The sequence below is a fragment of the Tasmannia lanceolata genome, unplaced genomic scaffold (assembly GCF_043159265.1).
Source record: "Tasmannia lanceolata isolate RefF3 unplaced genomic scaffold, GAP_Taslan_0.1 ptg000015l, whole genome shotgun sequence".
Taxonomy (NCBI): domain Eukaryota; kingdom Viridiplantae; phylum Streptophyta; class Magnoliopsida; order Canellales; family Winteraceae; genus Tasmannia; species Tasmannia lanceolata.
In genome coordinates this window covers 17,999,440-18,023,795 of record NW_027518692.1, presented here as the reverse complement: position 1 = coordinate 18,023,795, position 24,356 = coordinate 17,999,440, and the positions used below count along the sequence as shown (strand labels likewise).

The 24,356-nt window shown below is 38.1% G+C and overlaps 2 protein-coding genes across 3 annotated transcripts; one reads left to right on the top strand and one right to left on the bottom strand.

Moving 5' to 3' along the window:
- Positions 1 to 312: 312 nt before the first annotated feature.
- Positions 313 to 5,646, top strand: LOC143845414 (uncharacterized). The gene is made up of 3 exons (XM_077353738.1): positions 313 to 752; positions 2,706 to 2,935; positions 5,224 to 5,646. The coding sequence occupies exons 1-3, from the start codon at positions 404 to 406 to the stop codon at positions 5,500 to 5,502; spliced, it is 858 nt and encodes a 285-aa protein (XP_077209853.1). The 5' UTR covers positions 313 to 403; the 3' UTR covers positions 5,503 to 5,646.
- An 8,214-nt stretch (positions 5,647 to 13,860) lies between these two features.
- On the bottom strand, positions 13,861 to 23,651 carry LOC143846735 (ribose-phosphate pyrophosphokinase 1-like). Of its 2 annotated transcripts, XM_077355263.1 has the most exons (8): positions 23,333 to 23,650; positions 18,086 to 18,259; positions 17,574 to 17,822; positions 17,012 to 17,155; positions 16,734 to 16,901; positions 16,169 to 16,238; positions 15,933 to 16,014; positions 13,861 to 14,349 (listed from the first exon to the last, which is right to left on the bottom strand). In XM_077355263.1, the coding sequence occupies exons 1-8, from the start codon at positions 23,447 to 23,449 to the stop codon at positions 14,169 to 14,171; spliced, it is 1,185 nt and encodes a 394-aa protein (XP_077211378.1). In that variant the 5' UTR covers positions 23,450 to 23,650; the 3' UTR covers positions 13,861 to 14,168. The 2 variants fall into 2 exon arrangements, with proteins under 2 accessions (XP_077211378.1, XP_077211379.1); XM_077355264.1 differs by lacking the exon at positions 16,734 to 16,901 and having other exon boundaries at positions 23,333 to 23,651.
- Between the last annotated feature and the right edge of the window lie 705 nt (positions 23,652 to 24,356).

Below are 24,356 nucleotides of genomic sequence, written 5' to 3'. Positions count from 1 at the left end.
ATTCACGTTTGGTGGGTGCGTTGGGGTGGTCATCCTAAGCGGGGTGAAAACTCATCTCCCTTTTTATTTTTTCCCTCTTTTGATCCCCTGGCCACCAATTTGTACTGTAAAAACTAAAAAAGTAATAAATACACTAGAGGGGTGGCCCGGGGTAGAAAAGGGGAGAATATATCACCTCCACTCCAGCTCGGAAATCTCACAACAGCCGCCAGCCCCCCACTAATATTCCATGAAATATTTCCAGTATAAAATATCCCCGCCAGTATAAAATATCAGTCACAATTAAATTTTAATACACCAAATAAGCTGTCCCAAGTAAAAGAGGGGGGGTGGGTATATCATTTCCCTTGTTTTTCATCCCTATAAAACCCTCAAACATCAAACCCTTGAACTGAAAAAATCCATGGCAGAAAATCCAGTAAAATCTCTACAACCATGGAACCGACTAGACGGAAAGGTCGTGATGGTGACCGGAGCTTCTTCCGGACTCGGCCGAGACTTCTGCCTGAGTCTGGCCAAGGCTGGATGTAAGATCGTGGCCGCGGCTCGAAGGACCGATCGCTTGAAATCTCTCTGCGAAGAAATCAATCGATTGGGCCCATTTTCCGGCGATCCGGAGATTTCCACCGTCAGATCAGTAGCCGTTGAGCTTGATGTTACTGCGAACAACGATGTAATCGATGCCTCGGTTCAGATTGCGTGGGACGCGTTTGGTCGGATCGATGCGCTGATTAATAATGCTGGAATTAGGGGTAATATTTTTATTGATTTAATTTTGATTTTTTAGGGGTTTTTTTGTTTTGTTTGTTTGTTTAAGTTTTGGGTGATAGTGAGAATGGGATTGTTTGATTTCTGTTGAATTGGATGCCTTGTTACTGATTCTTCATTGATGGGAAAATTAGGGAGTTGAATTTGTAGAGGAGGTGGTTGTTTAAGGGGTAGTATCTATTGATTTTATTTTGATTTTTTAGGGGTTTTAAAGTTTTTGATGATATTGGCAATGGATTGTTTGATTTCTGTTGAATTGGATGATATTTTACTATTTCATTGATGGAAAAATTAGGGGCTTGAATTTGTAGAGGGTGTTGTTTGGGTGATTCTGGAAGTGGGGTTTGTAAGGGTTTTGGTGGATCTGGGCTTGCAAGTTTAGCGTTTCTTGATGTTTGCATGGGATTGTTTATGAATTTGACACATTAGGGGAGTTGTTTTGAGTGATTTAGTTGGTATCTGAGGATTCGGGCTTGCACTTTTACTGGTTTGATAGGCACAGATCTGGACAGGTCTGATCTATATAGATTAAACAGGAAAATCAGTTTGGCTCTGATACTATTAGAAGCTTAAGACCATGGTGAAAGGCCCACACCTCTGTCTCATTAGCATCTGTGACCCCAATAGGCCCTGAGTAGGCCCATATGACATTGCCTTGATCGTCTCTTAGAACTCCCCCAGTTCCAGATGGACCCGGATTGCCCATACTGGATCCATCGAAATTGAGTTTCAACCAGTGTTTAAAAACGCGGATTTGACGCGGAACGCGGCCAAGAAAAATCCTTGTTGACTCGGCGCGGACGCGGCCAAGACGCGGCTAACACGGTTGACAAGGTCATAACTCGGGAGAGTCAAAGGAGTTTATTGACTCTGTAAGGCAAAACGCGGAACGCGGATGTGGTGAAACGCGGAATGCGGCTGAGGTAAAAAGGAGTCGACTCGGGCGAGTTCCTTGCCGAGTCAAGGAGTTTTTAAACACTGGTTTCAACATCTCTCTCTCTCTCTCTCTCTCTCTCTCTCTCTCTCTCTCTCTCTCTCTATCTTGTGTGTGTGTTGTGTGTGTGTGGGGGGGGGGGGGGAGGCTTCCATGCTTGGACCACTTTGGGCTCATCCCTTACACCTTGGCATACTACTTTCCATCCATACCACAAATCGTAAGCAGACACAAATGCGAAGTAAGTAGAAAAATGGGGGAAATCAGCAAGATGGTGTTATTTCTGTAGTACAACCTCTTAGGGGAGAAATCCCTTCTTCAATTCTGAAATCTGTAGTTATCACCTAGGTATGGATAAAACTCCCCCTTTATTTTTTTCCTTGAATGATAAAAAACCATCCCCTTTTTTTACTTTTCAAGTGGCCAACAAAAATTTACTAATTGACTTCCTCTTTCTTAGTCATTGAAAGTGATCGGAGTGCTTTTTGTCATTAAAACCCTAAAAATAATTTTTTTAAAAAGTGAACCCCACGCCCTAAGACTTGACATGATATTCCCCACGACTTATTATACTCTTAAACTGTGAAGTTATGACTTAAGTGGATATTCCTCACCATTTTGTCATAAGTGAACCCCATGCCCTAAGATAAAACCCTAAAACCCTATTGTATGAATAATTATCCTCTATCGTCTTCCCAGATGTTCCTTCTTGGCGTGATCCAGATCTTCTACATACTTGCGAAACCTGGCCTGCATCAAAAGACAACTTAAGGATAAATAATAACCAAGTTAACTAATAGCTTAAGCATAAATAATCACTAAGTTAACTATGTGTTGGCGGCAATCTCTTTTACAGTTTTATTTGTTTTGTGTTTATACATGTGGTACATTTCATTATCGATGCATTATGTCTTGCATCTTAATCAGTTGTTTAGTTGCACCATAATTTTTATGCTCCACTGGGAAGTACATTGCTTCTAACTGCCATGCTATGTTGCATCAGGTAACGTGAAGTCCCCACTAGATTTGTCCGAGGAGGAATGGAATAATGTTCTTAGAACCAACTTAACTGGATCTTGGCTGGTATCCAAGCATGTCTGTAAACGCATGCGTGACGCACATCTGAGAGGGTCAATAATCAATATTTCATCTATTGCTGGTCTTAACCGCGGACAGCTACCTGGAGGGCTTGCCTATGCTTCATCAAAGGCCGCTGTAAACACCATGACCAGGGTAATCATACTATTTGATCTGTCAATTGGTCTTAGGTACTAATAAATCACTATGTTATAGTATTATATTACATAGATGATTGTGATTTGAGAAGGGAAATCATTGTTCTCGGTCTGCTAATGGCAAACAAAGGGATTTCAGTGTTCATCCATCAGTGTGTAGCATGTACATGGATATGTCGTTTGAAATTATTCTCTTGAAGAATTGAAAGAAGTTGTTACGGAACTATTAAATACGAAATTGATTAGAGGACACGAGCAAGGAGAGCTTAAGGGCCAGGATGGTTACTTATGAGTGGTCGACCCGGTCCTGACTTTCTGAAAGTGATAAGAGGACACGATCAAGGAGAGCTTGCGGCCAGGATGGTTACCTACGAGTGGCCGGTTCGGTCCTGATGCTCTTCCTCCTCATCCATTATTACTTTTTTTAGGATCTCACTCACTTTGTTTCATTACTATACCCAATAAAGATACATTTCTCGATCTTATCATCAAACTTCTTTCTTTTTTTCCTGAAGGCATATGAATGCAAGCAATTGACCGAAAGATTCTAAAATGACCTATTGATCTATTGAGCAACTTGTCAAATGTATGACCATATAAGCATGAAGCAAGTGCCCGGGGGGGGGGGGGGGGTAGGGGATGGGAGTGTTTGTATAATATTCTCTTTATATATTTTCAAAATTCAAGTACATTAAAAAATAGTAATTTCTAACCATCTTCATATCTATCTTTCAAAATTTAAGTGCATCAAAAGTAGTAATTTCTAATCATCTTCATTTTCGTGCTGTCTTTCCTCGTGCCTTTTGAACACACCTTTGTGCTTGCTCCAATGAAGTATTTTGAAGAGTCGGAGGAGTTTGATGCAAGGAAGTTGGTGATGATGGGACTGCTGAAGTAATAGGAGTAGGTTGGGAGCGCCATGGGAGTGGTTTCCTTCTTAAGGAGCGCCGAATCACGGTTCTAGCGCAAGAGCGGCACCCATGAGGAAGATTCCTACTTCCAAGTGTATGGCAATCGGATTCAATGTTTTTTAATGGCCTAGATCACACCCTAATCGGGTCCTATAAGGGTAGCAGATTCTGGTGAAGGAGAAGTGCTAGCTGCCCATCAGGAGATCAAGTCTTTGGGGAGAGAATCCTTGGATAAGGTAGTGATAGAAGGGGACTCTCTAAATGTGATCTGTTGGCTTAGAGTTTCCCTCTCCGTTCCGTTGAGGTTTGCTCACTTTTTTTACGAGATCCAATATAAGGTGGGTGGCCTCGGGATAACTTTCCGGCATGTGAGGAGGTCCGCTAAATCTGTAGCCAACAAGCTAGCAAGGGATGGCGTTTCTAAAGAGGGTTCTGAAATGTTTGATTTCCTACCACCTTGATTATTGCCATTAACTTGGATTAGGGGTTGCTATTTATCGTTGGCTTGTATTTTTTCTCTCTTTCTCTTGGTAATTATTTGGACCGCCTTTGTCTATTTCTATTTAATGAATACCTCTGCCATTCAAAAAAGAAAAAATGATCGCACCTTTATCGGATTCAATGTTTCCAATGCCAGATCTGTTATTCCGTTATGTTTGCTGTTGCATTTCTTTTTTGTATGCTGAATGTAGTTTTTCATATGCATATTCCACACCTCGTTGTATATTTTACTTGGTGGTGTTCCTGTGTTCTCTATGCATGTCAATTTAGGGCGTGTTCGGCAAGGCTTCTCATTCTCGCCTAAAGAAACGGGCGGAATTGGATTGATGAGAATTTATAGAAACGACTTCTTGTCGCTTCATAGAATCCCAGCTTTAAGTCGCGCAAAGCGCTAAAATATTGGAAACAGGCTTTCCGGGTCAGATATACCGAACGAGATTTTTTCGATTCTCAACGTTTTTCATTCTTATCACCTAAAAAAGTGTCGGAATCCATTATCTAAATGGTTGCCGAACACGCCCTTAGTCCTGTTTTGTTTAGAAATAAAATACATGATGGACTTTTATACTGTCGTATTCAACACTTGTCTCTATAGAGGTAGGTGCCTAGCTCCCATTTATTACCCTTGCTCCCACATCTCTTTCTACTGTATTGCTCTGACTACTGTTGTCTGCATAGCTTAGTTTCACATGGTGGTTGTTTTTTTGGCTTCAAAGAGTGCTTAGTGGTAGAACAGCTTTTTAACTCATTGTTTTGCCTCCTTTTATCAATTTAATCTACTTCAAGGACATTTAAATGCTTGGAACATCTGCTACTTGACCATTTTGAATCCGAGATTAAAAAAATTAGGTTTTTTTTTTCCTGGATCCAACAGGTCATGGCTCTGGAGTTGGGGGAGTATGGTATTAGGGTGAACTCAATATCACCAGGACTATTCAGATCTGAGATCACTGAGGGGCTTATGCAGAAAGAATGGCTTAACAATATTGCGATGAGAACTGTCCCATTAAGAACATTCGGCACATCGGATCCAGCTTTGACATCACTTGCTCAGTATCTAATCCATGACTCGTCGGAATATGTGACGGGCAATATTTTTATAGTTGACGCAGGTGCCACTTTACCAGGTGTTCCTCTTTATTCTTCGCTTTGATTCCTGTTTATTCTCTTCTATGCAAAAGTAGGCATATGTGTGCATCAGGCTTTGGGTATTCTCCAATTGTAGCTACTTGTTATTTTAATAAATGCCTTTGTATGAAAATTCTTGACATTCTATCTAGCCAAGTTAATCGCTGCATGTTCATCATTGCATTTGCTGATGAAACTCGATAGTATTAGTAATTAATGAAGCCTTCTCTAGAGTTTAGTTTGCAATAAACTTCGAATGCAGTCTTAGGAAAATAGTTTTATGTGAACATTATAGATTTTAGCTGCTCATAATGAGCTTTTCTAGCATCTCATCTGCACTTGCTTTCATTCTCAGTCGATCACCCAGAAATTGATGAACTGTGGTGCGCTCAACTGTGTGGTGAGAATGTTTTCCTTTACCGATATGCTATTATTTTAACCTGGATTTTGTCTAGGAATTTGGGTCGACACGTTAAATTTTATTGATATTAAGCAAAAAAATGTAAGTGCACATGCTGCATTGCTTCAAAACCCACCTCAAACATCAAATTACAAATATCAATTATAAAAAAATTGGTAGTCACTGTTGTCCTCCTCATTATAGTTGTCTCCCACCTCGATGCAAGTAATGTCCTAAAGCATATGCATTGTACTTTACTAATTCAAACTAGTTCGCTTTGTTCAAACTCCACCTCTTTTGCCTTCTTCCTTCTCACGAGAAGTTTCGAAGGTTTCTTTTAATGCAAAGGGAAATAGGGTATTTCAAAATAAAATCTTATTTTTCTTTTATGCAAAACTTAAGTAGTATAAATCGCATGAATTGTATAAATCATATGATTTACAATCGAATAATAAGATTCAATTGAAAATCGCAAGATTCATGCAAATTTAGATTCAATCGTGGGATTCAAATCGTAATCCATAAGATTTTCAAAACAATGATGACACCACAATCTCTTGTTTTGACAAATGACTTATATTTATTTTTCACTTTTCTAATTGGCCGTTGATAGCTTTTTTAGAAATGTAGCAGCCGATTAGAGATGTAATATAAAGAATGAAGTGCTATTAGTAAAACAAGGGCGTGTATATCATCTCCCCAAAATCATTCAAAAAGGCAAAAAATATCATCTTCTAAAATATTAATGCAAGTTTGGATTAGATATAGGGCAATGATAAATCGACCCCCATATATCTTAAATCGGCCCCTTTTTAACGTAAAACGTTTGGGCATTGAATAAAGTTTTAGGTTAAAAGGGGTCGATTTAAGATATATGGGGGGTCGATTTATCACTCCCCTAGATATAATCAATTTATTATGTTGCCCTAAAGCCATCAGGCTGCATCCTAATTAAATTATGAAAGTCTATTAGTTTACATAGTAATGTTACTCGAGTAAGCTTCTTTGAAAAAAACAAACCCAGCCTAATTAAATCTTTTTCTTTTTTTTAGAGAAAAACCACCACAACCCAAGATAAATGAAAATGAAGAAGGTAGCAAATAAACAACATAAGAATGTTGTTTCTTTAGACAATGCTTGGATTTGAATAGTTACTAGTAAATATCACTTGAAAAAGAAAAAATTATTGGTAAGTTGATACGAAACTCAGCAGGTGGCTGATTCACAGAACTATACAGTTATTTGAGCCTTCATCTATTGAAAACAGAAAGTTGAGACTTCATCTATTGGCAAACGCAAAGAGATGAAAGACACTTCAAACATATATAGTGGAATAGTGGTTGAATCTTCATTTGAAGTCTATTTGTCACTTCTATTTAGCTTAAATTTTACATTTTTTTTTTCAATGTTTTATATACTTTTAAAATATATTTTTATTATTTTCTGATATAAACCCAAAAATAATAGAAAATTTTAAAAAATCCCAAGATTTTTTCTTGCGGATAAATTCCCAAGATAGACATTTGTGACTGGTTTGTGACAATGGTAACACTAGGCATAGGAAGAGCGCCATAAACACTATAAGTAGATTAGCTGTTAGATTTTCATTTGAGTCGTATCTATCACTTTTATTATCTTTCCACAGAAATATTTTTAAAAAATATTTTCTTTTGCCCAAATTTTATATTTATTTATTAGCTTTTTAATATTTAAATTTACGTATATTTTCCTATTTTTCCAATATAAATCCCAAAAAAAATAAAAAAATATCCCGAGATTTTCCCTTGCCGGAACCCATTCAGTGTCATGATATTGTAAAACATCAATAGTATTCACATCAACAAATTCATTTACTGAAAGGTTGATTTCTGGGCGACGCAATTAATCGCAACGTAGACGAAAGCGGAATGGCCTCATTATAAATAGGTATTTTTTCACTAGTTTTAAGGATTTCTTATGCTATCTGACTATCTCTATTCCTGCCTACTCAATTCTACCCTTCCTTTCTCAGCCTCTCTCACACAGTTTGGCCTACGAATATTTTTCATCCTTGCTAATTTCCTATGGGGAGGAACATACGAGAAGGCGATTCATCTTTTGTGATGGAAAGAGGTTTGTAAGCCTATAATAAATGGAGGTCTGGGAATCAGGAACTTGAGACGTTAACGGTGCACTCTTGGGAAAATGGTTGTGGAGGAAATGGGGCGACTCTGGACTAAAGTGATAGAAACTAAGAATGTGGCAATGAGTGGGAATTGGTTCACAGATGACATCTACAGAAGCACTGCCCTAACACTATGGAGAGACATCTTAAAGATTAAGCAAAAATTCTTGCAAGGCTCTAGACTCAGAGTATTTAGGGGGGGATAGAATAAGATTAAGCAAAAATTCTTGCAAGGCTCTATTCTCTGACTTATTTACAGCAGCATCTCATGAGGAAGCCCTAGTCCAAGACTGTATGGAAAGGACAGAAGGCTGCATAGACTGGAACATTAACTTCAGTAGGAACTTTTTTGTCAGAGAGGTCGACAGAGTTGCTTGCCTTACTCAAATCATCGAATCTACCTACATTAGCAGGTCTGGAAATGTCAAGAGTTTGGATTTGGAGCACATTTGGTTCTTTTAGTGTAAAGTCTTTCTATACTCATATTGCATCCACCTCGCAACCCTCTAATCTTTCTAAAATTTGGAGCATCCTGGTCCCCCCTAGAGTTCGCATATTTGGATGGACATCCTTCCTAGATAAGATCCTTACGGTAGATCATCTTCACAACTGGCAGATGTGGATTATTTATCATTGTGCTTTATGTGTGAGAAATTGGAGGGTAGAATTGAGTAGGATGATCCGTGCAATCCATTCACGATTTCTCACACATAAAGCACAATCCGTGCAAACCATGTAAAATTTAAAACCAATTTTATCATTTTTTCTTTACCGTGCAATCCATTCACGATTTCTCCACATATAAAGCACAACGATAAATAATCCATTTCACAAGTCTTGCCCATGGTTTTAAATTTTGGTTTCAGGTATAGTTTCGGTGTTTACCGGAAATCCCGAAATTTTGGTAAAAGCTCACGAAATGTCGGTTTTCCCTTCGGCCGAAATTCTATAAAGAAATAAAAATTTAATATTTTATCAAAATTTCGGTTTCGGAACGTTTCGGTGGTGTTGACCGAAATCCAAAATTTCTGATTTCAGTCGAAATTCAAAACCATGGTCTTGCCTTATATCTCTCGATGGTGCCGCCTTGTCCATCTTGAGGCCTTCTCTTTATCTTGTCTACCCAGCAAACATCATTTACTAATAGGGTGTGAGAGGGGGCTTTAGAGCCCTATTAGCCCCTAAATGCGACTAACCTAATAAGGGCTAATAGGGGCTAGCGCCATAAATGCCCTTATTAGCCCCCTCTCACGTAAGTTGACTTTAGAAGCTGGCTGGAACAAAAAAACTCCTACCAAAGCAACTATGGGATAATCAAAATGCAACGTAAGAGGTCGAGGACGGCGTCAAAATAACCCATGAGCTAATTCATTCAGTGAAGAGAAGAAAAGCCGGGGGAGGAGGCTGGTGTCTTAAGTAGACCACGTGTTTCTCCGTCGCACTTTTTCCAGGGAGGTTTGGTGCCTCATGCTAGGTAAATTTGGGATGTCTTTGGTCATTCCTTGCCGATTGGTAGACTTTTTGGATAGCTGGTTTTCAGTGCCACGGCCGTCAAAAGGTAGAATCTTACGAAGAGCGGTAATGCCAGCATCGATATGGATTCTATGGAAGGAGAGATATGGAAGAGTCTTTAAGAACCGATCCAAAGGTCCTCTCTTTACTTTCACCAAGATCATCTCTATAATTATATCTTAGGTGAGGGTTTTACCCTCTTCAAATTCATCTCTTTTTCCTACCTCTTGAGATGCTGGTAGGAGATTTGCCTTGAACCAGAGAGAGGAGGTAGTTGCTCCCAGGCCCGGCTGGGATAGGAGGTTTGCTTTTAGATGTGGTGGGTGAGACTTGATGGCTTTTTTCGGGCCCCATTGGGATCAAGGATTCTAGTGTGACTGAGGTCAGAGCAGCACTTCAGGGCATTAGGATCACTGAAGAGAGTACGTTGGATAGATTAATAGTTGATGGTGATTTTCTTAATACTATTAGATGGATGGATGGGAAAGTTGTTTCTGTGGAGATTCGCAGATTGGATACAGGAGATTTGAGATCATGTGAGAAGGGCATCATGTTCGCTTTCAGCATGTCTGTTGCTCGGCTAATAGTGAGGCGGATTGTTTCGCAAGGGATGGCATGAATAGTGCGTCCTTGGAGATATTTGATTTTCTTCCACCTTGATATGTTGTTTCTTATCTCTTTGTGTGTACATCTTATCTGCTTGTACATTTGACCTTCTCGGTCTTGGGGCCTGCCCCTTTTAATTCAAATTTTTATCATTTCAAAAAATATATATGTTTCATCCTTGCTAAACAAGACCGTTGGAGCTGTTTGTTTTGGATCTTGAGAATCGATTGTGGGTACAAAAGTGATTACTGAACTCAAATAAACAGTATTGAGTCGAGTCCAGTAACCAATTCTGTGCCTATATTCAATTCTCAAAATCCACAACAAACAGGGCTTTGGAATACGTAATCCTTCACAAAAAGTACATTAGAATTACCATGAACGGTTGATCCTAGGCTCCTGATGATCCATCAAGCCTCGTTTTAGGGTTCTGCCAAGAAAAGCTAAACCCTCTACCTTTCCAGTCATTTATCTTATGCATGCAGACTCAGAATGAGACCAAGGTCATGTCGGTTCCCTTACGATGTTTTAAAAGCATGAAGGGCTTGATTTTACTTACATGCACTCCTATATGGCCCAAAAATTGTTTGGCCCTGACTCGACCCAAAGATCTTCTTCATTGGATGATCCTAACCCTCTGATTTGTGGAGGTTTAAAATGGATTGCACGGTATAGAAAGAATTCGGGGGTTAGGATCATAATGTAGAGATGATTTTTGGCATGGGCCATCTACATCAGGCCCCAACGAGGGAATGGTTTAGATCACCCAAATATGTGGACCCCACTGTATTTTTTTTATATAAATGTTCGTGGGTTCACAATATAAAACCTCCAATTAATAAAGAGGTTTTGGCATCAGTTGAAGTAAACAAGTTAAGAAAAGTTGAGTATTATCCCAGTTAAAACGGACTCATCTTAAGATATCGGATCCTATGAGAGGACTTGCTTACCTTTTTTTGGGCCCCGCATCCGAGAGTTTTGAAACACTGGTAGTAACGGCTATTTGTTCTCCAACAAGGCCAATTTTCCGTTAAAGTTTACACTCGGTTGTAATTCAGCATTTGAATTTGCAGCCCTATAGATCAACTAACTAACCCAAACTTACCTTACTCAATTTACTTGTAGGGCTCGTTTGGATACGTGGATTTTAGAATCTAGGTTTTTAGCTTGAAAACAATGTAAAAGAGGGTTCATGACCAAGCTACTGTATATGCTGTCCTGACAGCGTTTCTTGGATTTTAAGTGAGAAATTCAGGTTTTAAAAATCTCTCCTGTGTCTTGAGATTTCTAAAACCTGGAAACCGCTACTCCCTTGCTGATGGAAAGAAGGGCGAGAAGTCAAAAACCGAAGGCTGGTTTGCTTCTTCTCTGGTCTCTTAGCTACAATTTTGAAGAAATCCAGAATTCTAAAATCCGCATATCCAAACAGCCCCATAAAGTTTGATTAAAACCAAGTTCAAAAGGACCCATATGATGAGACTCAAAGTAAGAAGGGGGTCCCAAAAATTGTAGCCTTGTGAGCTGCCGAAGAAGCCATTCATTTTGAAAAGCAGAAACTGTTTTCTAAAGAAATCCATAGAATCCGCATTCTATGTCCAAAAGACTCAAGTTTGCCTCGTTGGATCTACGTCGCAAGGGCCCCTCGTGGGGATCCATGTCACCCAATTGCATTTATAACTGCACTGAAAAATGCAAATAAAGGAATGATAAGTGTTGTACGCCAACATGGATCCAATGGGGTACCCTGGGGCGGGGCTTTTACAAGGGCTTCCTTTAACATTCCTTTTACACGAGTGATTTCTATCAATTGGATAAAATAATGAGAAAATAGCTTTACAAATGATTTCTATCAATCCTTCTAGCCAACTACGTGTTTCTCAACCTCCTCTTTCTCTTGGGGGTTAGCCTTTTTTTGGCTGTTCGATCACTTCTCAGGCCATAAAAAATGTTGAAACTTCAGCCATGGAAAATTACTTTAGGAATGAAGCTGCACTCTTTTACTTACAAAGAGTGTCTTAAGCATCAACTTTTTTCACAGTGAAAGAGTTGGACGAGTTAAAGACCGAAAGGGTCAATGGATTCAAAGGTGAAACAACTATAATAAGCCGAACCCATAATAAGAAACTAGTCCAATTGTTAAATTTTACAAGGAAGGATCACAGAGGCTTTTGATATATACAAGTTCATGAGCAATGGCTCTTTAGAAAGCTTCCTCTTTGGAAGTCCAGAGAATTGCATTCGAAGTAGCAAGTGTAGTGTGGCACCCAAATCATCCATTGTAATAAATAGCCTCAAAACATACTTTTGAATGACAATGTCTAGAATAATAGGTGACATTCGAGGGAAACTATTTGAGGAAGCTACATTTTGTAGGGTGCTTCCGACGCATTCTCAACTACATTGTACTGAACATGCTAAAGTAGGAACAATCATAAGAGGTTTTCTGTCAGATTGATGGACTTCCACAGGTAAAATGGCAAGAAAGGTGAGAATTTTTAGCATTGACACTTGGATTAGCAAACAATTGGGTCTTTTGGTATGTAAATTTTGCAAATGGGTCAAAGAAGTTCTAACATACTGATGGGAAGATCATGAAAAAGTATCACCCATGTCCACCCACATTACAATATCCATTCGTTAGACAAGCCTAAAGCTAAAGGGATGAGCTGCAAATGGGGGGTGAAAAAAAATAGAAAGTTCAACATTGAAGTCTTCCAAACCAGTGTTTCAAAACATGGACTCGGAAGAGAATTCGACCAAGGCAAAAGGGGTTCATGATTGATGGGGTTGATTGTTCATTAACTAAGGCAAGGTTAATTTTTTATTGATTCGGGCAAGTCAGTGAGTATTTTTCAAGCTTGGTAGGGTAAAAGTGGGACTCGGGGAGTTTTTAAAGTTTAAACAATGTTCCAATCAGATGGTTACTATTGTCTGGTCAGAATATTTTTCAAGCTTATCAAGGTGCACCCCATATTACAGTGTGAACATATGGGTCTTTATTTCCCTTTGAAAAGTGAAGGTCCAGAGCATACATAGTTGCACAGGTCTTTTATATTTTGGTTGCAGGAGAGGTGATACAGAGACACATGTAAAGTCCCTGTAAACTGAGAAACTTTGGCATTTGAAAGAAAATTTGAGAAATCTAGAGACATGGATTTCTCTCCCTTTTCCCTACTTAGATGCACCAAAGGGAAAACATCTTGTTTACTCATCTCTTGTTCTAACTAATTCACATTTTCCTCCCTGTAAATTTTCCCTCTCGAGTCTCAATTCATATAGTTGTTGTCGGCATGCAGATTTTTTATTTGGAGTTCCTTACACAGGCTAAATGAAATGAATCTGACACTAAGAAATTCCATTAAAGGTAAGCAGCCAATAATTTCTGTATCAACAGGCCCATTTACCATTTACTTTTTATACTGATATGGCAATTAACACATCCATTGTTGCTTTGAATCAGCTCCTATATATCATTAGCATGACCCTTCTACCCTGATCTCTTCTCTCTCTCTCTCTCTCTCTCTCTCTCTCTCTCCGTTTCTAGTTCCTAGTTCATTTGGTAAAACAGGATGATAAATTGCAGAAACAAAAGAGAAAGGAAAAACTTGAAAGTTGTTCCCAAACAAAAATTGGCAGCCCCTCTGTTACTGACTCAACAGACGTGCATTGTGAAGTCTAATACGGAACTAATACTCTTCGAATAAGTGATAAAATTTCCAAAATGCATTGGCAACCATAAAAACAAGAAGATATAAGTCTCTGAATCAATGCTGACCCGATTTTTGCTATATATAAGGAGATCTGTCATATTATAGCCCAATTTCTATATACATTTTAGATGCATGGGCTGGTAAGGGAGACCAAAGAAAAAACTAGGTGACGAACTACTAGGAGATAAGAGAACATCAGAAGTCAGAAGGGGAAACTCAAAAGGGCACAAGAAAAAATTCAAATATTGGTCCCAATGGGGAATAGGAGAGAAAAAGATGCAGGAAACACATGAGACATATCACAGAAAAATGCTACTCACAGAGCCATCATCATGAACACGCCAAATGGTCTCGCCGAGGAGATTTGCCACGGATAGCACAGTAAGTTGAGGAAAGTAATTCTGTTCTGCGACTGGAATTGTGTTTGTAATTATAACTTCCTGGAAGAGTCCTCCAGATAGTCTCTCAATTGCAGGGGGGCTACAAAAGAAATCCCAAGAAAACCATATTCATAAGTCAATTGAGAGAACAAAAGCTCCACTAAAATGTAAAGAATTAAAAAGTAATTCTGTTTTTATATGAACCAAAATGCCCTCGAGTCCCACAGATCTAGATTACGCACCGCAATGTATATCTAACTATCAAAGCACATCTCATCTGCCAATTATAGTTTTGTAATAGTCCGAGTCGCAAGCAAATGTAAGAAACAATGCAGGAAGCGAGGGCTATGAAAAAGAGAAAATGAAGGAATAGAGAAATAATAAGGGAGTGATAGAGAGCAAAGCGTCATGGGAAGTGAACCTGAGGCTCCAAGAAGCATCATTGGTAGTGCCCAAAATAGGAAGAGGTAGGGCTAGGGTAGTTTGTGGAGGTAGGATGAATGCAGGTTAGGGTTACAACTACATCAAGGAGGACTCAAAGATTGATCACGTTTACACATTTTAGGGATTTATATTCTCATAAAGTTGAATTTTTAGTCATTTAGCTTTAATGTTACCTTTAGGAGTTAATAAGTTCTTAAAAAAATTAGACAGGTTTTATTTAAAATTTAAAATAAGTTACGTAAGTATCAGATACACTCTGGTAGAGTGCAAGTATGTCTCTAGATTTAGAAAGAGTACTTTGGTACCAAAAGAACACTCCTTTGAGGAAAAAAATAATCACCTAAATAGGAAGTGGATTCTTAATTAAGAGGAAGCATTATGAAAGCACACTTCCTGCTGCTAAATTTTGGTGGTGAGAAGAATTTAGCTTCTGAAACAAAGTTCTGTGGAACTAAGCTTCTGACCCTTCTAGGGAGCATCCTGTAATAATGATAATTATTGAGGTTTTCAGTGGCTCCACCTCAGTTCTAGTAAATTCAATTAAAACTATTTTATCTGGGTCTAACACACAAATGACCCATGCAATATAAATAACTTTTTTGAATTATTCAAAAGGGCCCTGTCAGGGATATTTGGTATATCGTCATAAAATGAAAAAAAAAGGTACCATTGTTACCAAATTTCCCTCAAGTACAGGTATCTAATTTTCTAAAACAGTAATCAAGTCTACCAAGTAAAGAATCTACCAACCAGTAGGAGCCATCTAACTGATGTTTGAAAACATAGCACATGGCATAGATCTGTAAGGGATTCCATGGACAGGAGGTTTTAACTGAAGTAACAGCCAAACATGCTAACAAAACAGCTCAAGTAGAGAGACCAGGTGCCTCACAACCAAGGTTTTAAATACTGAAATTCGGGACAAAAGCATGAATTAAATATTTATATCAAAATTTCGTCCGAAATTAACGAAATTTCGGCTGAAATTACGGAAAATTCGTAAAACTTTGACCTAAATATCCAAAATTTCAGCCTAAATTTGGGATATTTTCGAAATTTTGGTTTCAGGGGATTTCGGCCGAAATTTCAAACCATGCTTACAACTATTTTTAAGTTTTAGGGAAACTTTTCACTAAAATTTGGAACTTGGACATTTTGACAGGTCCATGAAGAACAAGATTACATAGTTAATTCTTGAAAAGAGTGAAAGATGAATGGACGAGAAAAATAGAATAAAACCTGAAAACAGCATGTGTGCAGCATGCATAAACTGCCCTTGCCCCCTCTTGCTGCAATAAAGCTGCAGCGCTAGCAATGGTCCCTGAGTTTACCATACAGTAAACTAATATTCAAATCTAGATTATAAGATTTTTTTTAATTTTTTCTCTAAATGAAAAGAATACGAGATGTTCTGAACATGAAACCAAGTTCTACAATATTGCATGCATCTGAATACACGATTAACAATAGCTCACCGGCAGTGTCAATCATGTCATCCACCATGACAGCAACCTTTCCTTTGACGTCACCAATTAAATTCATAACCTACACAAGTCAATAGAGTTGCACCATCGGAAACTGTTATTGAACCAGAGCAATAAAACAACAAAATTATACAAGTAAACTTTAATCTTAGAAAGCTCCTTAAACTTTAGATAATAGCACGAGAGAACCACTACGATAAAGTAACATGACATTTATCACTCTGAGAATTTCTTCTGTATTGCTCAATCGCATACGAGCAAGCATAACCACTTTTTTTTTAATTATACAAGTAAACTTTAATCTTAGAAAGCTCCTTAAACTTTAGATAATAACACGAGAGAACCACTACGATAAAGTAACAAGACATTTAACACACTGAGAATTTCGTCTGTATTGCTCAATCGCATACGAGCAAACATAACCACTTTTTATAGAAAATATTAGAAAGATTTCTTATTTCCTAACCATCTAAATTGTCGTACAGTCAGCTTATTTCATATCTGTAAAATATTGATTTAATAGAGGTCCATCAAATTCGTTGAAAACATTTTTTACCTCGCAAGCATTATGTCCTTGACGTCGTTTGTCAACAATCGCTAGAGGTGCATCAGATAACTTCTTTGCAAAAGCACGTGCTCGAGCAACACCTCCAACATCAGGAGAGACAACCACTAAATCATTTGAAGAGATCATCTTACTAGCCAAGTAATCCAGAATCACAGGCTACAATATGAAGAAAAGAACAGAAATTCAAAATCATTTTACTCAAAAAAAAAAAAAAAAAGAAAGAAAAAGAAAGAAAACATTTTTGACATGAAATAGAGAAGAATTACCTGTCCATATATGTGATCCACTGGAATGTCAAAGTATCCCATCGCTTGCCCAGAATGAAAATCACAAGAAAGGACACGGTGGGCACCTGCCTCTGTGATCATGTTTGCAACAAGTTTGGCTGCAATGGACTCTCGCCCTTGAGTCTGAAAACGTGAGTGTCTCAGGAATAGGGCACAAAAGTAAGATGCAATAGAAGATGCATAATTAGTTTTTTAGTCATCAGACAAGGTACATCTAAAACTTGCCATCCATGGAAATCGTGGAAAGAGTTTGGGGTCCATAGAAAAGTCTAAATTCCTATTCTTAAGTTAGGTGTGTTGCATGAGAATAATGAAGCATCGAAGCACGATGCCCAATGAAAAATTAGGGTGGATGGGTATTACGAATAAAAATTCCACATCTTACTGATAAAAGCCTTTGACAAAATTATTTCTATGATTTCTTGCTAGCATAATGATGGAGCCACTTCAGAACTTAATAGATTAGCAGCAGTTCATTTCTTTTATTGTTTCTTTTCGCTTGATATTAATTGAAACATGTGAAACCAACAGGGTATTATACCTTTCGATCAGCTCTAGCATATCCAAAATATGGAATGACAGCTGTAATAGTCCTGGCAGATGCCCTTCGGCAGGCATCTATCATTATTAAAAGCTCCATGAGATTCTCATTTGCTGGGGGGCATGTCGGTTGCACCAGGAATACATCACAGCCCCTTACACTCTCTTGTAATTGAACATAAATCTCACCATCAGCAAAACGCTTTATATTGATTTTCCCAAGCTCCAGACCCATGTAAGATGCAACTTCCTAAGATCATGGTAAAGATAACCTAATCAAATCACATAGTGCCTTGTATATTGATGACATTTGTATACTTTGAAAGACTTGCAAAGAAAATTAGTTTTTTAACTATAACAAAATAGTTCCATATAAGCAGATTGCCATAGAAAATATTTTCGTTTTATCCAAAAACAATCCCAAAGCTCAAGACAACACAATCTCTTCCCATGGCTGAAATGTTCTGAAGTTAATTAGGAAAGTAATGATGGAAATGAAAGAAGTACTAAAACCTGTGAAAGAGAAGGATTTGCTGTGCCTGAGAATATACATAATCTTGTAACAGGTTTTGGAATCATTTCGTGCACATACTGTGTACCTGAGAAGTCAGGTGCACGGTTATCTTTAAAGTTTGGTGTACATAACCTTCCATTAGAGAACTGCAATGACTTTGCCAAACTGCATTCCTGAAAAAAGCAAGAAACAGGAAGAGATATATAGATGAGTGTAATCATGAAATTTTTGTACAAAAGGAAACTTTTAACAGTTTTAAAATTTTCATAACATTACTGACATGTCAGCATAGGGTCAATAGCACATTGACATGAAAACCAAGAACACTGCAATCTCAACCATGAAACACTCATAATCGATTCGCAATGGGTGTAGAACAATAAAAGACAAAACATGGGCCAAAATAAGTGCCTCGGACTTCTTTCAAATTGTTTAAGCACAAACATGGATTGGAAGACATCAAGAAGTTAGGCAAATTGCTCTCTCTCTCTCTCTCTCTCTCTCTCTCTCACACACACACACACACACACCATTTTGGGATCTGCTCTAACAGTAGCTATTGCATCATTTGCCCCAATGATGGCATTTCTGATGCCATCTATATTCTGATCGAAGAAATGAAGTTTCATTCTTAGAAAAAGAAGACCATGGTAGAATAGGGCATGCAAAACACACTCAGAAAGGGAATCAGTTTCACATACATTTGCCCATGGGAAGGGGAGAGGTGAGCGGGGCCCTTTCACTTGGATATGAGAAATCCTCATCCCTTGAAGGTTCACTAATTGCTTTACTGTTTGAGGCCATACAGTGCCTTACGAAGATGACAAACCAGCTTAGAATCAGACTTCTGAAGACCTAATGGTGGCCCGTAGAAACTTCTTTCGAGGAATGTACCAGACCCAGCCATTTCTCAAGAACAGTGGCCAAGGGCCTGAGTTTACCACTTGGATCTGGAACTGCACTTGCTCCCTCACTCTTTAGTCGATACTCATACAAAAATATATAAATTTAACAAGATAAGAATTTCTACATACAGCACCTAAGAGAAGTTGAGTTAATACTCAAAGATTAGTTTGGTCAGACTCATGGACAAAAATATTCCAGAAGTGTGACCTATCATTCTCATTTAATAAAGTAGGTATCAATGCAGTTGTTCCATTACTCTGCAAAGGTGATGTTCATGCAGAAAATAGTGATAGATCCTTCATTCTTTCTAGTTATAGCTCTATTCTAACCCTTTTTAATGATAACAACATGGAAACCATTACTAAAGAAGGCACATGATGCTTTCAAAATAAAACTCGATAAGCCACAGGTCTTGGGAGAAAGTATCCAAGACAAATGAAATTAAGAATAGGTGAGTTCAGCCAGACAATATGCTATGTAGCAAAGGGCCCGCAAGTGTTCCTGTCATGTGTACATGAGATCTGCACAACCTCCAGTTCTAAAACATGGAAACCATTACTAAAGAAGGCACATGATGCTTGCAAAATAAAACACGATAAGCCACAGGTCTTGGGAGGAAGTATCCAAGACAAACGAAAAGAAGAATAGGTGAGTTCAGCCAGACCATATGCTATGTAGCAAAAGGCCCGCAAGTGTGCCTGTCCTGTGTACATGAGATCTGCACAACCTCCAGTTCTAAAACCTAGCCAATAAATAGACTTACCGATCTTAATAAAGTAGGGTGAGTTTCCATAATACTATAAAGCTAACAAGTTAGAGGTTGATGTGTCCTTTGTGAGCTACAGGTTGGGAAAGCACATAGCTCTCCCTTGTTTCTTTAACTGATAATAAAGCTCTGCATCCCTTTGAGTTAGCCTATTCCGTTGTCTGGGGGGTAGCTCCTGTTCTTTCTAAAGCTTGTCCCTTACACTTGCGACTTTTAAGACAACTTTTCAAGACTTACTAGAGTTGATTTTCTTCACTTCAAATCAGATATTATGTTTAGTCTTTCATGAATATAGTTGAAAATTAATTTCAAACAAAATTCAAGCTGATTTTATCAAGTTAAAAAAGCGATTGTCCTCTCTCTGATTTTCTTCCTTCAACTCCCAGTGATCTGGTTGAATCCATCATTTTGATTCATCTGAAATCTAGCTCGAACCCATTGTTGATTTGATTGCAGAACAACTGAGCCATCAGTAGCTGCAGTTGTGTATCTCAACTTCACCCAAATTCATTGCTACAATTCTTCTCCAGCCATAACCCATCATCATAACCTCAACCTAGATAAATCTCAATGTCATGAACTCTAATCACCATCTCATACAGACCCAAAATTCAAATTCAAGCCCAAAATCCACTCTAATCATTTATCTTGAGAGTCTTTCATATTGACTGTATTACTTCTCAATAACTCTCTTTTTGTTTCAGTGTATGTACTTCATTGTAGTAATTGTATTTCATGGTTGGGTGTAATCAAGTGTTCGGTACATTTGCAAAATATTTTGCTCTTGTCTACCATTTATAGAAGGATCACTGCGAACTTAACAAGCTCCTCATACATCTGAAATTTTTATTTCAAGTCTACACATGTTATAGAGAATTTGCCCTCAACTGTGAACTACTATGCTCCTTTCCCTACTCATGTGCTTGTTATGCTGATGATAGTGTCATCCTGGATGCTAATGATCTAATCATTGAGAAACCCAAGCTCATCAAGGGAAAGTTCTTTGAAGTGGAAAGACAAGTTAGATGATGGAAGGACTTAGAGAAATATCCATACAAATATATCTTTAATAGTAGTTTCATATGAAAGATCTGAGACCACATCGATATTTCTCAGCTATAAATTGTTTGTTTCAAACATGGATATGTACTAGCTCAGTATAAATATGCTTGTAACTTGATTTCTAAAGTTCTCCTCGCAGACGAAAAACAGTGCTTATCTGCATGTAGCAAATATTTTGACTTTGAGCTATCCATTGCATTATTGATGTGAGCATCCACACTCCCAAGCCATGCTATTAAGAGTGGCATCGAAATTACATGAATCTATCCAATATGATAATTCATGAACACACTAGTCATGACAAAGAGTGCCATTTCACTTCGTAGATTCAGACATAGGATTATTTCTCTTCCTTGTGATTTTTCCTCCCTTTAGGGTCCATTTGGATGTACATCCAAATCGCAATTTGGGATTTTCTGGAATGCATTTTACACATGAATTGCAATTGAGACCTTTACGGCCTCTTTGAATACCCCTAAAAATCGAAATGGCAATTTGGACCCTCCGAGCCTATTTGAATACACCTAAGACATTATTTGCATATAATTTTATATGCAGTCTTACTTGCATATAACCTTATGTCTAAATAATGGTTATATTAGTCTCATTATATCTTAGTTAATAGCTTCTAAGATGGCCCTAGTGCCCCATTCGCAAATAAAATTAACTTAAATAATCTTATTTTAATATAAGGACCGATTTTGGTGGTATTCAAAGAAGCCCTTAGTATGTGGACATATTAGCCAAGTTTATGACGCGAAAGGCATCTTATACTGGTTCACAACCAGTCCCTTTACCAACACGGTACATATGTTTATTGGAAGCTTTTAAGAGTATTCATATGCCCTTTATCTTTGGGTAATTTACTATTTTTTGTGATTCTCGCGGGAATTATATATCTCAAGTTTAGACCTTTTCATTTGATTAATAAAATCATTTTTTAATCATCGGTCTTTCAAGCAAACAACAAGCAGGCAGTATACTTGCTCTGACCAAACAAATGCCATTAAAGAAGTCTCCTCCATTCACCAGTGACCTATGGATATGACCGGGGAAATTCCAATGCATGCTTGAAGCCATCCTATCTCCAACCATAGATGGGGTTTAAGATACAAATTCAATATAATAAATCACATACAATCCCACCACCCACCTCAACTATTTTTCCAAACAAGGCATTTGTTTTCTTAAGCTGTGAAGCTCTGGCTTCGAGTTTCTATACTTACAAAAAAATCATCCTAAAATTCAGTTTCATGTTACGTGCCTAGATGGGTCACACTAGAGTAGAATAAATTAGTTTGGATTTAGAATGATCATTTGTTTTTTTGAATGGTAGATTTAGAATGATCATTGAATTACTTGGATGGTAGATTAGGCAGGTAGGGTAGATTAAGCAACTAGGATTGATTTTTATACTAGTCAAGATCAGGTTAGTCTTTATTTAGTTATTTCTATTCTTATCATAAGATCTTTCTATGTTTATACCTTGAGCGTTTTATATAAAAACTGATTAGCTTCTATGTAATGAATGAAGAAGTTTATCCCAGAAATCGTGTTTTTGCACACGAAGGAGGATGACCCTTCCCTCGAAGTGCGTCAAGAGGCTGATCTTCCCTCTATGAAGATCAATCACGTTGCGAGCTGATTTGGGTTTGTAACTGTTGCGGCCAAGAACCGGAGTATGCTGAGATGACCTAGGAATCGATTATGAGTTGCTTGCGGACACGAAAAAACGGTCAGAAGACCACCCGGAGTTTGTCCTCCAGGAAGGCTCTCCGATTCTTAAGTCAGTGACCAGCAACAGATAAGAATAGAGAAAGCAATATTGGGTTTCTGTCCCTTACCTTTGAGCCTAAGAGGGTTTTATATAGACAGAGGGCCTTGGCTTTGGGAAGCTACATTAGGGTTTCTAGTGGATTCCACGGGGTGGAACTGTCCTATTATGCATGTACATGTGGCAAACCACGATTGGGGTGTTATTCTCTCTAAGGTTTCCACATATGGGGTGGAATTACTCTGTGACCCTTGGACACGCAGCAGCCTGTGATTGGGCCGTTATTTGTTAGATGGAAACCTATAAAGTCGAATAAAATAAAGAGATTTATCTCACTAAACCCAAAGTATTTAAATACTCTCTCTTTCACCGACCCCTAATCTAAAATCGTTAGCATTTTCTCCTCCCCTCAAGACATCACTTGAAAGCATATTTTCATATACCATACACATCTGACATCTCCCCCCTCTTAAAATCCTCGAAAACAGCTCAACAAAACGTCCATAAAGATCACATAAAATCAATATCTCAAACGAACTAAACAACCAACAAAATAACACAAAATAACAACATAAAATGCTCAAAAACCAAACTCAAACAAGAAGAACTCTCCATGCAAGTGTTCTAAAATCCATAATTAAATTCACATTCACATCAGGAAAAATCAACAAAAACTTCAGAATTCAATCAGAGAATCAAATAAACATAGGGAATCCAATAAAAAAAAAAGAATCTCACCGATAGCCCGTTTCTGAAACCTAGGTTATGGAATGTGGATGTACGATTCTCTAAGCTCCTACCGAGAAACGAAGGTCGAAGCTCAAGAGGAGGTGAGACGAACACCTTAGCCGCCATTTTTTACAGAAGATTTTTTTTCGAGAGATAGAATGAGAAGAGATTAGGGTTTTATGTTTTGAGAGGAGAAGGGTTTTTCTATAATAAGGAGAGAAAGAGAGGAAGAATCTCCGGTTTTGGAGTTCCACGTTTCAATGAATCTGCTCCCATGGCTCTCTCTCTCTCTCTCTCTCTCTCACACTCATTTTGGTTTTTAATTTTTAAGGCGACATTGTTTTATTTGGTGTAAGTCCTAATAGTGGGAATGATCTTTTCAAAAAGTACTGTACGGACTACATCATAGGATGATCAGAACCGTCCATGTGATGTGCTACAACGTACATAGGCTGTGTCTCTAAAGTCCATTTCTATAGGATGATCCTAGCCCTACGATATATATATGTAGATCGTAGGGCTAGGATCATCCTATAGAAATGATCTTTTGGGGCGCAATTGTGTTCCTTCAAATGGACGGTTCGAAATGAATCATCCTATGATGTGGTCCGTACAGTACTTTTTAAAATAGCATGATGGGGGTTTCACTGTTCATGCCCACATGGACAGCACCCCCACAAGTGCTTAATGTTTTCCTGAGTAGGTTTCCTGTTGTTCTTATTTCTTTACATGTGTTCTATTAATGGGAATGATATCCCCCCTGTGACGTAATCCATTAAGTTTTAAAGGCAAAGAAAAATGTTAAAAGGGGTGAATTACTCCTCAAGCAGTGAACCATTCTCACAGAAACCGTAGGGGGGGGGAGATTTTATCCGTTCAAGGGGGGGAAATATCATTTCCCTAATTTTTTAACTTTTTTTGTCTTCAAATTGATCTTTCCACTTTAGATTCTTTCCCTGCCAAATTTCTTTCTTTCCATGTTAGTGACTAATCTTTTTAGATTCTCATATAGCATGTACAATGTATCTTATAG